At 47.8% G+C, this 18,009-nt stretch overlaps 1 protein-coding gene across 3 annotated transcripts in view; it reads left to right on the top strand.

Moving 5' to 3' along the window:
* LOC102938923 (exocyst complex component 1) overlaps nt 1-18,009 on the top strand; it is a 59,026-nt gene that overhangs the window by 13,270 nt on the left and 27,747 nt on the right. For 2 of the 3 annotated variants that reach the window (XM_027826367.3, XM_043522438.1), the window contains exons 4-10: nt 839-998; nt 2,878-3,071; nt 9,582-9,809; nt 10,841-10,973; nt 12,657-12,766; nt 15,592-15,741; nt 17,516-17,609. In XM_027826367.3, the coding sequence (XP_027682168.2) occupies nt 839-998; nt 2,878-3,071; nt 9,582-9,809; nt 10,841-10,973; nt 12,657-12,766; nt 15,592-15,741; nt 17,516-17,609 (1,069 nt within the window). Of the gene's footprint in view, nt 1-818; nt 999-2,877; nt 3,072-9,581; nt 9,810-10,840; nt 10,974-12,656; nt 12,767-15,591; nt 15,742-17,515; nt 17,610-18,009 lie in introns of all 3 variants that reach the window. The other variant, XM_043522439.1, reaches the window with a different exon arrangement.

The following is an 18,009-nucleotide window of genomic DNA, read 5'->3' as shown; positions in this document are numbered from 1 at the left end:
ACAGATATGCCTCTGCAGCTCCACTGATGCTCATAGAATATTTGACATGACACAGCTAGTAGTGGGTAACAAACAGTAGGGGAGGTAGCAAGATGAGGATGAAAATCTGGTTCATAATAATGTCTAGCTCTTCTCAGCTGTAGATCTTAAAGCACTTTATGTTATCCCCATTTTACAGATGGGAAAAATGAGACACAAAGAGCTGAACTGACTTGCCAGGATCACTCAATACCCAAGCAAGGAACAGAACGCAGCTCCTTTAAGTCCTAGGCTACAGGACTATTCATTAGGCTACACTACCACTCCACAAGATATCAGAACCTTAGCGTCAATGGGCAGCACCTCCACTGGCACAACATCCCCTACCTGCAAGCTGAATCACCAAGGCCTACAGCAGCATCTGAATCTTCCTCAGCAAACACCCCTCTGTTTGCTAGCCACGCCCAACACAGCTTGGCTTATGAGAGCAGACACAATCAGCGCCCAAGGTGGCATGGATGCAGACATGATTCATCGCTATTGAACTGTTAAAATCAAGTTACCCTCTGTATCAGTGAACTCAGTTCAGATTAACTCCATGTCAGACTCTTCATTTGCAATGTGACCTTGTGGTAGCATTAAAAATCCTAATCTCAGAGCTACAGCCCTCCAAAATTGCTCATCCCATGCTCCGTTAGCTAAGCAATCAGTTTGACACTGGAGCCTGCTGCATTAGCTACATGGGATGTCTTCTCTTTTACAGTATTCAGCACATTTGTTAAATTGTATCACATAGCGTAGAGTAAATGCCTTATAGCCACCAATGTAATTAATTGCAGGTCTTGTAATTGGTGTCTAGGAATGTCTGGAGTTTGAGTTGCAGTTTGATAAGGTTTACAAGTGGACAGCTGTCAGCGCTGATGAGAAGAATGCCTTTATCAGATGCTTGTGGAAGCTGAACCGCCGATACCTCTCCAGCAGCATTGCATTTGTTAGCATCCCCTCCTGCATACTGGAAGGTAATTATGGCTTCTTGTCACACTTGTGCAGAGTGGCTTTCTCTGCCTTGATCCCTGTAAGCTTCAGTCCCTTATTTCTGTCACGCTTTGTGGGACCTTGGCATTTTTTGTGACCCTCCTGACTGGAGTCAGTATTGGGGGCTGGGGGAAGGGATTTTCTAATGGATTGCCTCAACTGTGCTCCAGAACAGGTACCATTTTCTCCCTGATTGTCAAAAGGCTGCCTTTCCTTGAAGGGCATACCCAATGACTTCACCTCAAAGCAATCTAAGGCATGCATGGTGTAATGAAAAGAACAGAGGGAATGTCAGGATCCTGAAAAGGGCAGTCACAAGCAGCATCAGACCCAAGGCTTAGAGTAGCAGAGGAGTTTGTAGTCAAGTTCCAGGCCGGGGTTGATGCCAAGGATCTGGATCAACCTCCGAGTCACATTTCAGGCAAGGTCTGAATCAAGCCAAGGTCCAAGGCAGGAGTTCAAGGGCAGGAATAGGAATGGTAGCTACAGGAGAGTTACACTGCTGCCTGGATACTTCCTGGAATGCCCTGTGGGTTTATACAGGATGGGGAGCCAATCAGGAGCTATCAGGCTGCTGCCTGTCAGACCCCTTCAGTTGGGACTTCCTGAGGTCTGTGCTGGCAGCAGGTTCTGGATAGTGGAGTGCAAGTTGGTTTCAGCTGCTATTGGACGGTGTTTGCTATCTGCCAGCTCTGCAGTCCTGGGTTCACAAGCTGACAGGCCTTACCCTGAGAAATCAGATTCAGACCACAGAAACAGTCCGTGTAACAGAGCTAGTCTTGGCCAGCAAGAGTGAAGCTAAGCAGGACCTTTAGTTACAATTACAGCAGTATGAGCACGTGCTTTCTCCTTTCCTCCCCTCTGACCCTTGCACAGTAGACCTGGCTGCCAGAGACGCACATGTCCTTTATGGCTGTCCTTTAGTTAATGAGGGTTGTTGGTTGGTCAGAAGTCAGATAAATGTGCCTCTATTGGATATACTTTGGCTGCTAAGCCACTGCAATTGTATAGGTGTGGATAGTTAGCGGGATCTCCTTCTTCCCCTTGGTGTCACTTTGTTAGTTTGGTGGAAAGGTCAGATTGGGACAAAGCTCATTTTATTCCCAGTGACAGCAGGGAAGAGGGAAGGGGAAGCTGAGGACTGAGAGCCTGCTGCATGAAATGTGAGAGACAGTCACAGACAGAGAAAGAAGGAATCACTCATCCAGGGAGTTCAGGCTTAAGAGAGTATTTATAGAGCAGGCTAATTTATTCCCATGACTGTTGCCACATGGAGAAAGTGCTGGGCTGGAGTGAAAAATGGACAGTTTATCTTGCCTCTAACGGCTGTATCTGGGCTGGGCAAGGTATGGAGGTGGGGGAACAGCATCAGCTTAAAAAGAGGCCATCTACCTATTGGGGGAACGCTACCAATCAGTGCGTCTATTGAGATACATGGGGGTTCATCTGTCTCTTGGATGTGTTTGTCAGTGTATCTGAGGATATTGGAGTGGTGGGGTCATCTCTGAGATCCCGCAGGTGCCCTGCAGATACCTCATCACCATGTGGGCTTTCCCTTGCTTCGGGTGGGAGCAGGCAGGGGCACAACCAGACTCCAGTTTGCCCACATGTCTTAGGCCTGACCTGCAACAGTGTCCTGCTAGCCCAGCCCTGATCCTTGCCTCCCCAGAGACGAATGGTAGTAGGACATGCCATGATTTTCTTCCAGTATAAATAAATATCACCTGGGAAGTAGGCTAAGAGTGTTGTACCCATGTCACTTGTGAGTGACTGGAACTGATTAGTCTCCGCAGAAAGGAAAGGTTGATACAACAAATTAACTAGAATGCTGTGGTCATCCATGAATCTCCCCCATGTATGCAGGGAAACAGAGTCTACAAGAGGTTGGAAATGCCACCACAGAGGCTGGGGACCAGGCCGAGCACAGTGCCTACCAAGAGATGACACCGAAGGAAACGGTTGACATGCTGAAGCTGATGGAGGAGAATGAGCTGATAGTGAATAATTCCATGGTCTTTGCAGAGAATTTGAGCAAAGAGCTCCAGGTGCTGGATGAGGTGAGGGGCAAGACAGCTGCGGCTTTCTGATATTCATCTTGGGTATTTGCTTAGGCCCTGGGCCAACTCCACCTAAGTCAAGGGAAAGAATCCCGTTGACTTAACTGCAAATTGGATGAGGCCCATAGAGAGCTCTGGCTCTTTTATTTGAGCTAAAAAGCCAATTATTAGGACACACAGCAATTTAGGGCCAAAAGCTTGCCCCACGGAAGTCAGTGGGAATGTTGCCACTGCCTTTAATTGAACAGTGCTTTGCACTGCACTAGGGCTCTCTTTCACTGGGTGAGAGAACAGGTAAATAGGCCCCGTTGGAAGCTGCCCTCAAAGTAACAGAGTGTGTCTACGCTGCAAAACAAAGTGTGCTCTTAACTCAGATCAGCTAACCTGCACTAGCTATCTTGGGTTAAAGTAGCAGTGAAGATAGGGCAACTCAGCTTTTAATGGGTTAGCACCCTGAGTTGACATATAGGCTTGAAGTCAAGCTCCTGACCTGAGTTGACAGCTGAGTTGCTGTGTTTGCACTGCTACCCCAGCACAAGGTAACTAACCTGAATTAAGAACACCATTTTCTGCAGTGTAGACACAGAGATCAGCTGTCAGAGGGTGTTGCTTCAGTAAATACCTCTCCCCTTCCTCTAAAGAGTTCAAAGACATTGCTTCCCCAGCGCATGGCAGTGCTGCCAGGGGAATGGGGTGTATTTCCAGGCAACAGTCAAATGACTTGGGGCAAGTTATAAAGGGTTAATACATGGCAGGGATCAGCACCCACCAGCTTCTGTTACCCATGGTTTTCATGAGACATCATGGTGATGAATGTATTTCCCAGGCCCATAGAGATAGCTCATGCATACAGGTCCTTTGGTATGTTTGGAGTACCTGGAAGAGAGGCAACCAGACTGCCGCCCGCGGTGCTAGCACCGTCCCTGAAATCAAAGTCTCCCTGTCCATTGGGCTCCCAGGGCTGTGAAGGAGGAGAGCGAAGAGCTAGCATGGCTGCAGGTAGATGGCACAAGAAGGAAAGAAGAACAAGGGACCCACTCTGCACACTCAGCAGCCCCTATTGGGGGGTGGGGGGGAAATGAGGCAAAGGAAGAGGGGGAAATAGGCATTCAACAGCAACAGCCCAGCAAGGGGAGAGGGGAGGAAAGAAACTATGAGAGGGGTTACAATGTCAGAGGGGCAATGGGGGGGGGGTAAAACTGAAGAACAGAGCATAGGAGAGATGGAGTTCTTTGGGACAAGAAAGGGAAGGAGGTGGGGACTCTTAAGGCCTCGTTTTCACTGCTCAAAAAAGTGCCATTTTTACCTTGGGGGCGCTAGCATGTGTGAACTTCCCTGAGGTAAGTACCCAGTGAGGACAAGGCCTGAGAAACATGGAGAGCGGGAAGGCTGGGAGGAGAGGACCAGGAAAGAATGGAATTGAGGGGGAGGCGAGAGGATGAGGTAGCATGTGAAAGAGCAAGGGAATGATTGACAGGCGAGAGGCTCAAATAACAGGAGACACTGCATGTGGAAAAGAAAAAGCTGCTGTGTTTTATTTCATTTATATAATGTTCCTGTATTTTATTACATTTCCCTGGAAGACATCTTATGTCTCTAAGTACTGGAGGGAACGTGATGAGATGCTTGTTTAGAGCAGCGGTTCTCAAAGCCGGTCTGCCGCTTGTTCAGGGAAAGCCCCTCGTGGGCCGGACCGGTTTGTCTACCTGCCACGTCCGCAGGTTCAGCTGATCGCGGCTCGCCGCTCTAGGCCAATGGGGGCTGCGGGAAGGGCGGCCAGCACGTCCCTTGGCCAGCGCCGCTTCCTGCAGCCCCCACTGGCTTGGAGCAGCGAACTGCGGGCAGTGGGAGCCGCGATTGGCCGAACCTACGGACGCGGCAGGTAAACAAACCGGTCTGGCCTGCCAGGGGCTTTCCCTGAACAAGCGGCAGACCGGCTTTGAGAACCACTGGTTTAGAGCACTTACAATACAGCAACATTTCTGGTTCCACTGGATTTTATAGTTAGATAAGTAAAAAACCAAAAAACAAAACAATAGAAGAAATAATGTAAGATTTATCAGAATCCACAAAATCCTAAATCCATTTTGCTTTGTGTTTCTTTATGTTTTCTCTATTCCGAACCTGTGTTTCTATGTCGCTTCATACCAGCGTGCCTTCTTTGTACTTTGGTATGTAGTCCTTAGATCTGAGAAGCAGAACTCCTGAGATCTGTTTCTAACAGCAAACAACATCTGTGTGCTCCTGGGCAAGTCACATACTGCTCTGTGCCTCAATTTCCCCATCAGTAAATTAGGGATAGCAATACCTATCTTCCAAGGGTACATAATAAATATTGGTTAAGTTCTTGGAAATGAAAGGTGCTGCAAAGTGCATTATTTTAAAAGGACCATTCATTGATAATTATTAACACTTATTATTTTGATAAATATAAATGTGGCATTTATCAAAAAGTATTAATATTATTGTGTACAACTGAGTCATGCATATGCTCATATACTGCCTACAGCATAACAACAAAAACACTGTTCTTCTAGAGCACCTTTCATCTAGGGATCTTGAAGCACTTTGCAAACATTAACAAAATGTTGCTAAAATTTTGTGGCAAGTGAGACAGTGGCCATTGTATTTGTGAGGCCTGGAGCACCAGTTCGTACCTTGATACCCTAGTTCATTCACCGATTTCCAGGGCATTCTTAAATCCATATGCGTTTCTGAAACTCGGAGACATCTCATGCAGTAGAGTTATTATCATTACCTGAGCAATATTTCTCCAGAGAGCTGTCCCTTCTAGCAGTTCTTCTGCCAGTTTGATTGGTGCCGCTTTGCTAAAGGCAAAGTCCCAAGGCTCTGAAAAGCCCTAATAAGAAAATCAGAAGGGACAGCAGTGACAGGCTTGCTGGAGGTTTATGGCTATAATTTAGTAGCACTTAATAAAAAACAAAATGTCAGTTGGAATCTTGTGGAGCGTATCCTGGAGCCACTGCAGTGAGGCTGGAAATCTGAGACACAAAGGCAGCTGAGCAGCAATGGGGAAATTACACTGGTTTGTAATCTGGCAGCTTCCAAGAACTTTCAGAGCGGGAGGAAAAGTTGCCTGCCTTAGTTTTTGTGGGTCTTTGAGATAAGAACCTGCATGGAGCCACACACAAAGCCCCAAATGCTACTCAGTTCCTTCTGAGCGTTGGTAGGGGGGTGGAGGTTGACCAAGCAGAAGCTCAGTGGTGTCTGTCATCACTCCCATCAGGCGCTTGTAGGAAAGCTTGCCCTCTCTTCTCTTTATACATGGCTTTATTAGAGTTCAAGGGACGAGTGGCAGGCTCTTTGCCCAGTTTTCAGGTCTTTGTTTTCTTTAGGGCTCCACTGAATCTTCCCTGCTCCATTGTGGGTCTTTTTGTTTTTGGCTGAGGCCAAGCCCACCAGCTTCAAGCAATGCCTCTCCTAAAATGGCACCATGTGTGGGACAGACAGGTATGCATGGTGCCCCTATGGCAGTGGTGGGCAACCTGCAGCCCATCAAGGTAATCTGATTGCGGGCCATGAGACATTTTGCTGACGTTGATCATCCACATACACAGCCCCCAGCAGGTCTCAGTGGCTGCGGTTTGCCATTCCCAGCCAATGGGAGCTGCAGGAAGTGGCAGCCAACACATCCCTTCAGGGGAGCAGCAATAAGGTCTTCCTTCAGTGAGGCTCTGTAGACTAACCTCCTTTGGGTCTAGGGCAGCTTGTAACAGAATTCCCTCACCAGAGTGGCACTTCCTACCCACCATCACACAGATTAGCTTTCTCAGCCAGCACGCCCTCTCCTGGTAGTGCCGCTCTCAGCTCTTTCTCCTCCTACAGACTCACCTCAGTCCAGGAACAGCAGTGTCCTCTTCATGACTCAGCCCTCCAGCCATTTCACCATCCATGTCTTCCCCTTTGCAGGGGGGTGGGAGAGGAGTATCTCCTAGTTCTATTGTCAAGCCACTCCCCCAGTGGTGAGAAGAGGGGACCTGGGCCCACCCACTACTCCAGGCCCAGCCCAGGGACCCTGGCTATAGAAGCCTCCTGCTGCCTCTCTTTAACTTCTCCATCAGAACTGCTTCAATTCCCTGGGCCACTTCCCCAGGGGCCCCAGCACCTTCTTTGCACTCTTCTCAGGACCTCCAATCCACAAGTCCCAGCAGCCAGCCAGCACCTGCTCTGTCCAAGGTGCTACCTTCCTACAGGCTGTTAGGAACACAATCCTCTCTCCTTACGCTCCCTAAAGCAACTGACCCTGCTCTGCCCAGCAGCTCCTTTTTACATCAGCCTGCTGGGCCCTGATTGGCTGCTCTGTGCAGCCTCTCTGTGATTGGCTGCTCCCTGCACTGCTTCCCTAGGCTGCTTTTAACCCCTTCCTTTCTGGTGTGGGGTGAACACCCCATCACACAGCCCCTTCTAGCTTCTCTAGGAAGCCAGGCCTGTTGTTGATTTACAGAACCTCTGTCCCCTTTCCTTTGTGGCCTTCATGATTGCAAAGCACTGCCTGTGTTTACTGTGGGGGCACAGATGCTTCTGTTGATGTTGCTTTTTATTTAATAAAAAACTCACCATCTAATTTTAATATTAATAAAGACAAAATCATTTAAAAGAGAAAAACAACAGGCCAGAAGCCTCAATCCTCCCAGGCCTGTATCTATTGATTATCTTATTTGATACCCAACATGGTGCTTCAACCAGTGGCTACGATAATTACCATTTCAAAACCAGTTAATCTCTAACAGATCTTGTCAGTGATGATTAACAAGCAATTATAGCTCCATGGCCTGTCAAAGCAAATGTCTAAGGCCTCCTGAGGCTAATAGTGCCTCCCATTTTCTTATATATATGTACACGTCATGCATGATTTAACTTCATTAATTCCACCATCAGAATAGGAAGCCGTGTGTGTGGTGGCTATTGGCTCGGAATTTGCGTGCCTCCTCATGATGGCCTGGGTCAGACACTTTTGTGGGAATGCAGAGAACTATGGCCATGGGTAAAGCTGGCTATAGGGTCACGTAGTGCCCTGGAGTCCACACTCACCCTTGGGAAGTGGAGGGTAGCAAGAGCTCCAGCAGAGCAATGAGCCGGTCATCACTGCTGCCCCCAGTGTGTCCCCCCCACAAGGAGCAGGCAGTAGCAGAGCACCCATGGCCCTGTAGGAAAACCAGGTGCCATCACCATCCCTGTAGGAAAACCAGGTGCCATCACCAGCCCTACAGCACCCTTCTTTCTTCTGCTCTTTGTGGAGTCTACTCGAGGAGGTAGCTGTGGCGGTTCCAGCTACTCTGCTGGAGTTGCTATTTCCTTTTTTCTCCTTGGGCTGGTAGTGGCTGGGGCTCTTGCAGGGCCTCCTGTTCTCCCCCATCTCTCTGGGGTGGCAGCCAGCTCAGGGGCTGTGGGGCACTCTGCAGCAGCTGCCTGGAATCAGAGGGCCCGGGGAGCTGCATTAAGGAGCAGAGGCATGGACAGGCTGGAGAGAAAGCAGCATAGAGCCTTCCCTTTGTGTGTCTTGGGGTGGGTGAGGCTGAGAGCACATGTGTGTGTGATGGATATGGCCTTAAACTGAATATACAGAAGCAGAACCTCTCCCCTGCCTGAGGAGGAAGGTCTGTTCACTTCCTCTCTCAATCCAATGGATCTCTCCAGTGCAAGACCTGGTTATCCAGGCTGTGCTGTTGGGACAGCACGTAACCCTTAGACAATGTGTCAGATTGAAATTATTATGGGAGTGGACCTACTTTGTGATACTTCATATCCCTGGATGGCACAGGTCCCATGAAATCTCACAGCACACAAATTGAGATAGCCCCACCCATGAACTGCCATCTTGGATTCCCTCCGGCAGCCCCACTGAAGGCAGCAGGAAAATTCCTCAGAGTGGGAAGGAAGGTGGCTACTACAAAATGCCGTGGAGCTTGGCATCCTGTATGAATACACAAGGAATGTGCTTCACCCACACCCAGCGGGCAACATTTCCCTGGCATAATATCACTTCAAGGCCCTCAAAGGCTGTATCTAGGGAAGGGTCTTGTGTTTGCATGAGTGGTTCAGAAGCTGCCATGCCACTTGCCTTCATATTCTGAGCTGGTGCTGTGGACATGTCGGACCCTCAGAACCTTGCAGGGCACACAGCAGAACCCCATGGCATGGCATGGTCTCCAGAAACCTCTGCTGCTATGGCAGTAATCCAAAGGCATTTTATTTTAGCTGGGTGTAAATAGGATACACTGGCAGAGAGAGCGAGAGAGAGAGTGTGTGACAATGTCTACCTCTAGGGGTGGACCCCAGTCATTTTAACAAGCTGTAGCAATTGCCACCAAAGGAGTTCTGTTTTGGCCCAAGTGGCAGAGGCCTGGTGGCTTTCTTGCAGACGTCCCTGTGTTTGATCCTCACTAGTGATCAAAGTGTCTGTGTGTATGTGAGTGTAAGCCAACCACAGCACCCATCACTGCACTGGCATTGTGCTGTACCAGAGCACTCTGCTTCTCTTGTTCACAGACCAATCTCCAGGCCATCATCTCTTCCGAGAAGCAGGTGACACTGCTGATGGGCTCCATCGACGAGGCCCTGGCAGAGGTTGCCAAAGTGGAGGAGACCTTGCAGGTTTACGATGAGCTGCTGGGGAGCGTGAAGCAGCAGATGGATCACATCCAGCAGGGGAACTCCTTGCTGCACCAGATAGACTCCAACCATGAGAAGCTGATGAGCGAGATTCTCTTCCTCACGGTAGGTGAAGTCACAGAGGGACTGATGCATGGCCCACTGGGCTTAGGGAGCCTGATCCAGACCTGCCTTCCACAAGGCTCCCAACCTGTCTGGCTTAGAAGTGAGGGAGCAGGGCAGTTCTTTGAGGCCTACATACTACGGTGATGGACACACTGCTCAGATTTAAAATGACGGGGGTGGCCCAGGTACAGCAGAAGTGACATGGCTGGAAGCAGAGGGTCTCACAGAACACAGACAGCTGGATGTGTCACGCTGCTAGCTGACCATGCAGCCGAAAGGAGCACAGAGAGGCCCATGAGTTCACAACAAAGACCAGTGCTTTATCAGCAATGACATAGATCCTCAGCACTACGCCTGGGCATAGCGACAGCTAAAGCATTAACTCTTTAATTGCATTGCAGCACAGGATGCAGATACTATCAACAAGGGTCATATTTGTGGTAGGGGGAGGGAAAGAAATGTTTGATTTTTCTGGACCATGTTTGCCTGAAATTCTTCTTATCTCCTCACCAGCCAATCAGCTTCCAGGATTGTGCTGTCTCTCCTGTTATAAATAGGTCACTCATATGGGAAACAAGAACACTGGCATGCTGTTTTTGCACTGCTGCTGAGGCAGCAATCTGATGCTAAAATAGTTGCCCCTGGCTTCATGGACTCCAACAATCCTCTCTAACTTGTAATCTCCTGGGAGCAGGGACTGTCTGTGTGTTATGTGTTTGTACAGCCCCTAGCACTGTGGAGCCCTGCTCTGTGATTTGGGTCCCTAGGCTCTCCCTTGCCATGATCCCATTTGGGAATTCTGCTGTTTTTATGGTGCACTATTATTTTTGAAGGGGAAATGGCAGCACGATGCATTTGACTGAGAATGCAGCCTGGCAGTTTAATGTAGCACTGTGCCACTTAAAACAGTGAGAGTGCCCATCCTTCATATGTGCACACAGGGTATAGGACACCAAGCTTGGATGCTGGTGAGGGGAGGAGGGATAGGGAGGCAGCATGCATTAAATCAGTTCTCTTGGGTTTTTGATTAGAGTAACCTGGACCTTAGTGAGACGCACCGCCGGGTTCTGAGCCGGGGCGACCTCTCTAGCCCCAGCAAAGTGAAGGCCTGCATTGCAGCAGCGGAAGCTCTCTCCAGCTGCATGAACGTTCAGATACAGCCTGGTGAGTAGGAGTAGAAGCTAACCGCCACCTTTTGTGCCTAATCAGCCCCATTGGCTTACAGTTACGTGAGCTGCCCACAGAGCACAGCACTGTATTGTCCAACATTTGCATAGGCTCACTGTGTCACTGGGCCATCAGGTGCTCCTCTGAACCATGGCCTTCTGGATTTCCAGGGACTGCCCCAAACCCTTCACCTGCCGGTTGGCTGAGGCAAAGCTCTAAAACAGAAGGAAGCCCTGAATTCTAACACTCAACTGGAGCAAAATCCTGGAAGGAATGAGTATGAGATCCCAGACTCATTGTTCAAGTTACTTCACCTCCTCGGACCTCAGCATTCTCAGACATAAAACTGGCTACAGCGCAGGAACCTTCTGTGTTTGACCTGACCTTTCCATCACTCCCAGGCTTCACTTGACTTGTCTGTTCTCCTCCAGTCCCATCTGAAGTGCCACGCACTCATGGGACATTACTTCACTTTATTTTCTGATGTGAGGGATGCGTATCCTGCTTTCTTACTTCAACACAAACCCGTGTTAGACTGGAATCAAAACCTCAAACTTTTCTCTCTGCACCAAATTTCATCTCCCCACATCTTTAGTGAGCTCTGTTCTCAGTCATTTACTTGGGCTGCCAGTCAGTGGTATTCCACTCCTGACTGGCCTTGACCTGCCAGTTTGGGATCTTCAGTGGTATAGGGCTGATGCCCATGGAGAGCTGAATGTGGTTAGCGTGGTGGGGGTACATGTTAAGAACATAAGCACGGCCATACTGGGTCAGACCCATGGTCCACCTAACCCAGTATCCTGCCTTCTGACAGTGGATGGTACCAATGCTGGATGTTAGCTGGGGGAGCTACGTGTAAGGGGTAATGCTCTTCTAGGAGACATGCTGGAGGTTACTCTAAGACCTTCAGGATCAACCTCCGACAGACCTTACAAGCACACTCTGGTGTTGTCTGTCATCCTGAACTTGCTGTTTTCACAACCAGGGAAAAGTTTGGGATTGCCAGGGCAGCCCCATCAGTGCATATTCATGAAGAAAGAAATCAGAAGGAAAGGGTTCTACTCCTCCAGGTCATAGAATTAGCCAGCCCCCTCTCTGTCTGTATATGTTACGGGGTAGGGGAAAGCATTGCTAGAGCAAGCTTAAGTTAAGCTTTAGCTCCCTTTTCCCTAAATACATTGGAACAGTGTGCAGCCAGGAGCCATCTATATGCTGACTGCTTATCTGGTCTTATATTTAGGAAAAGAGCTAACAGAAGCTTGTTTTTAACACAGAACCAAGAGGCAGCCCAGTTGTATTTATATGAGTGTTGGGGAATTATTTGCTCCTTTAGAATAATACACTGTGGGTCTGATTTCAAAACCCCATGGGTGCAGTGATATGCTTCATTTGTGCAGGGAAAGGGCAGTGAGCACATCGTACAGAAACTGGATATTTGCACATGAAGACGGACAGCTAGCAGTGTACTTTGAATGCATATTTTTTTAAACTCAGGCGCTGTCCTTATTTTAGTGCTGCAGTGAATATTTCACTCCTTTTGGGTTTGGATGAGAGTATTTCTTCAAAACTGCACGTCTCTGAGACCTGTCATATTTGTCACTTTCATGACTGATGTGTCTTTGGGCACAGTGCTGCGTGTGCAGTCTCTCGTTATGTCAGCCTTCTCCTCCTTAACTCAAGGTTACCGGAAGCTGCAGGCCATAGCAGAACAGTTGATCATGTTTGAAACACTGAAGCAGAACTTTGAAAACAGTTTCATCAGCCATATTACAAGCATCTTTGAACTGCAGGTAGGTTAACCCCAAGCTTGCCGTGGTATGTGTTAAACACTGAAAGGAATTACTATTTTGGCAAAGCAATGTTGGAGGTATAGAAAGTGCTACCCTAAAAACGGGCACAGAAGGAGTTAAAAGACACCGGTGCCTTCCCCAGCCCTTTTTTAGACACACCTAAACAAACCTTCTTTGGATTGAGTCTTTTACAGGGGGGCAGTGTTGCACATATTTGCTGATCTGGAGAACTGTCCTCCCATGCCACTGTCTTGCAACAGTCAAATTTAAAAAAGGCTTAACCCTGAATAACACTTTTTTTAAAGAAGTGATTGTCCCTCCCCGATTTCCTATAGACATTAGAAACTTAGGTCCCAATTAGCTTGTAGGACTCTACGTTTACTGGAAACTAATGAAATGATTACATCACAAGAGGGAAGAGACTGAAAGATGCGGCCAGAGGTATGCGCAGGAATTTAAATTTGACCCCTTTTGGAGAGACACATTCTGTGCCCACCCCCATCCCCACCCCCGAGGAGTTCGCTGGTCCCCACCACCCCAGCCCTGGGAGGAGCTCTCTGGGGCCAGAGAAGTTTTGTGCCCCAGGCCGATTATTGGGGGGGGAGGGGCACGTGCCTCTGCTTGCCCCTCCTTGTGCATGCCCCTGGTTGCGGCAATTGAGAAAGGAAGGAATATTAATCAGCTTGTTTATAGCTTCGTTTTTGTCCACAACCATTTAACTTCGGAGCCTAATGAATGCTTCGGAGAAAGGATGTCTTTAAGTCTCCAATTACTTGCACCTTCGTTTGAAGTGTGAGACTCCTGCTATTGCTAGATTAAAAAATAAGCAGAAATCTCCTATTTTGGCAGGGCAGGGAAAGGAAAACAACACCTTTCTCGCTTTCTTTATATATGAAGAGGGGGGAGCACAAACCCAAATCCCTTCAAAAAGTCACCTTTAAACATCTACATTAGATTCGGGAGAGGATCTACTCGGCTGGGACTGGACAAAGCAGAGGTTTGTAAAGGAGAAGGGGTCAGTTCTAGGAGAGCATAGACATTCCGTTCAGGGCTTTCTCTCTGGAGTGGGACTCAAATTCCATTCCTAAGAGCACAGAAATCTATGTCACGTTTCCTCCTTCTCATGCCTATTGAAAGACTAAAGTAGTCCTTGCCACGTCATTATTGAATATTGTTTGTCAGAAACAGACCTGGGTCCTGATTCTGGTCTCACGCAGCTGTGACCATATTGAGATGAGACTCCATCAGGCCCATGACTGGATATTATTGTCTGCAGAAAGTAGATTCTAAGTACTCTACTGCAGCGGCTCTCAACTTTTCCAGACTACCATATCCCTTTCAGGAGTCTAATTTGTCTTGCATACCCCAAGTTTCACCTCACTTAAAAACCACTTGCATACAAAATCTGACACAAAAATACAAAAGTGTCACAGCATATTATTATTGAAAATGTTCTCACTTTCTCATTTTCACTATATAATTATAAAATAAATTAATAAGAATATAAATATGGTACTTACATTTCAGTGTATAATATACAGAAGCAGTATAAACAAGTCACTGTCTGTAAGAAATTTTAGTGTGTACTGACTTTGCTAGTGCTTTTTATGTAGCCTGTTGTAGGCAAACATCTAGGTGAGTTGATGTACCCCTGGAAGAGCTCTGTGTACTCCTAGGGGTGCACGTAACCCTGTTTGAGAACCACTGCTCTACTGTGCTGTTGGAAATAGCTGTGTTAACTATGGCTCACTGCGAAATGGCCCACATCTAGTTTTCTAGATTCTGAGTGTGACTAATCACACACATAACGCAAGGATTTATGCTTGGAGTCAATACTAAGGGTTATTTTATTGAATGACGTCTTGCTTTGCCAACGCCCTGTTTTCTCCCCTCCCTTTTAAACTTCCCTTTGGAAATGGTGAGGGCCAGAGATTGTAATTGCCCTTCAACTTCTCCTCCCCCAACTTGTCTCCCTAGCAGCCTGAGAGAATGCCTTAAAGTAGCCTGCACTATGCTATCCTGGGCCTGCAGTCAGGTCCACTATCCAGATCCTTGTACCTGCGCAGATCTGATTGCGCAATGTGGGTCCTCATAAGTAGACGCTGAATTTAAGATGAACAAACTTTTCTGTTTCTCCCGCTAAGATCCAGCATCACAAATGGGGCTTCTCTGTTTAGTTTCCCACTGCAGATTGACCAGACATTCCCAGCTTATCACTTTGTTCAGCCCTGTTCCCCTACAACTGGATGCAACATAGGTCACATCTGCAGTACAGACTTCTACCAGCATAGCTACGTCGGTCAGTGGCGTGAAGAGGTGTGATCCCTCACCAACATAACTATGCCAGCAAAAGCCTCTAGTGTAGATGCAGCTATACTGGCTATACCAGAATAGTTTATTTCCTTGAGGGGTGGTGGTGATGGAATAAGCTATCCTGGGAATAGCCCAGCTTTGCACCAATAAGCTGCATCCACCCTGCTGTCATACCATAGCTATACTGGTGAAGCAGTAAGTGTAGATACATGGCCATAGTGGTTTTTAACATTGCTCTCCTAAGTAACTTATTGCTTCTCAAATGTTTTCAGAACCATAGGTTCTGGAAGTAGGGGCATGGCCGCACCCCTTCTCTTAAAGCAGTTTCCATTATATTCAGGGTTTACAGCTTGGTTCAATGGCTCTCAGCACCCCCACTATACAAATTGTTCCAGCACCCCTGTTCAGAACTGGAGCTTCGCAAGCAATCTGGAAGAGATTCGTTTAAATTTGCCAAGTGCTGCATATGAATGATTTTATTGAGCTAGGCTTTGCTCTTTCTGTTGTTTCAGGGGAATGGTCAAGTTCCTACTCGAATGCAGCTGGCTAGCAAGCTAATTTCACCCACCCATGGGCCCTACCATGATGACCTGCTACCTTACACTCCACTTATGGCCTGGCTGAAGAATGCCAACCCGATCCTGTTCAATGACCTCCCAAAGGTACGGCCTCGCAGCTGAAATATCCAGTGCAACATCAGCCATGGTGGGGTAACAATAAATAATCCTACATTATTCCACTTAAGTGGGATGTTTTTAATTGGGTTGGCAATCTAAGCTGTGGTCTTTTAATATAGACGTGACCATATAGAGATTAAATGAAGAAATAACCATGAAAATAACACTTTTATTCACAACAGTATTTTATGTAAAGTCTTTTGGGCTTTGGCTTAAAGCTATGCCCTGTTTTCTGAATGAGGACACTATTCAAGAATAGTCATCGTTATCTGAATTTCCCCAGCTGAGATCAGAGCCTCATGATGCCAGGCCATGGGCACATTCATAGTAACAGACAGACAATCTCTGCTTAGAGACGCTTGTAGCATAAGTAGACAAGACAGGCAAAGGTAGCGTTATCCCCATTTTACAGTGAACTACCCAAATTTGCATAGGCATCTATGTTAGAGCCAGGGACTGAACCCAGATCGGAGTTCCAGCCCTGCAGCATAGCAACCATCAGAGTGGGATAAAAGAATGCCCGATGAGGTTTAATCCCTGAGAGTATCAAACACACAGGGGCCCCTCAGTATTCAATGAAGGCCAGTATCTACATCTGATCAGAAAGACAGCACCCCCTCATACCATGCTGGGGCATTCCTCCGACTAAAAGAACAGTAGCACCTGCTAAATCACCAGCACTGCTCCCTGCTGCTCCCCTTTAGAGCAGTGATCCTCAGACTGAGGCTTGGGAGCCCCAAGTGGCTCTTCAATGTGTCTCCTGCGGCTTTTTGCAGCACATGGTATTAAAACACTGCGTAATTTCATTATTAACCAATCAGGATGCTTTTACTGTGTTACTAACCAGTTATAGAATGCTTGGTCAGTCATTTTGCTGTGAGAAGCATATATATAGGAATGAGTTTATTTTATTTATATTAAATGAAAACAATGAATTCACACTACAGTGGCTCTTTTGGGCAATGTTGATGGTTGACTTGGCTCCTGATTCACTGAGGTCTGAGTATCACTGCTTTCGAGGTTTCCTATCGAAGTACTGTCCGTCTCTGAGGCTACATAGCTTGTGAAAGCCAAGTGTGCAATTGGAAGGCAGATAGTCCTTCAGTGACAAGTGTGCTGCTTACCATGGGACTGTCTTGTTTGCCGAAAACAAAAGCCGGGAAGGATGCTGGAAGCTGTGCTTTCATGTTTAGGGGTAGAGCCACTGTTCCCTCTAAGCTGTGCGCATGTGCGCGTGCACACACAGATCCTAAACCCCGCGCACACGGCAAAACACCGTGCACACAAAAATTTGCCCAAAAGCCCAACAATTTGCACAGAAGAAATTTTTTGCGCACACGGCCTGTCAAAAATTAGAGGGGACATTGTAGCTCACCCTCATGGAAATCAAAGTCCAAGCCGATGCTATTGTCCACGGCACAGTGTGCTTGCTGTGGCATAGTCTGGGTGCCAGAGTCTTTGCGATTCAACAACCTTGCTCGCTGAAGCTAGCGAACGGCACGACTTTAGAATGGGCTTCAGTGCTGAGCAGCTGGGTTCTTCCCTTCCCAGCTTTTTATGATCAGTTCCACAGCTCTCCCAAAGGCCTGCTCCAAAACCCATCCAGGTCCACAGGAATGTTTCCACTGACTTCAGTAGGCTTTGTATCAGGCACAGCGTAGAGGCTGCTGAGAATGGCTGGGTAGTGATTGAGATGGGGAGCTACACAGAGTCAGGAGAGAGATCCACTGGCATTTCCACCCATTCCTTCCTCTTCCAGGTCTATGCCTGGAATCTTAGCAGACTCTACAAGAGGGAAATCAGAGCTTTTTTCGAGCTGGCCAGAATGCTGTTGCTGGGAAAAACAAAGGAATGTAAGTGATTCAGTTTGCGGGACGGGGATTGATTTGTAAGTGGGATCCACAGAGGAATTGTACCTCCACTCCCTTCCCAAAACTATCAGTTCCTTGAGTGGGTTTTCCCCTCTCGTCGGTGGGCCAAGTCCTCAGCTTGTGCAAACTGGCAAAGCTCCATTGCCTGTAGAGGAGTTATGCTGATTTACACCAGGCGGGCATTGTATCACCATTTGCTGCAGGTTTTATTCAGTACTGCTCAGTCACTTCTGAGCTTTGGGGTCTTCGTGGCTTCCCCTCAAGGAATTCACAGATAAATCTCTGCTGTGGGGAGGCATAGGCATTTCTGCAGGCCTCAGAGAGCCGGAGAGGCAACGCTGCCTGTTTGTGTGGTAGTGCAGGTGAAGCCCAGAAACATTCT

This window comes from Chelonia mydas, chromosome 9, assembly GCF_015237465.2.
Source record: "Chelonia mydas isolate rCheMyd1 chromosome 9, rCheMyd1.pri.v2, whole genome shotgun sequence".
In the NCBI taxonomy this organism is placed as follows: Eukaryota; Metazoa; Chordata; order Testudines; family Cheloniidae; genus Chelonia; species Chelonia mydas.
The sequence above is the reverse complement of the archived record's forward strand: the minus strand, read 5'-3'. Positions and strand labels throughout refer to the sequence as shown.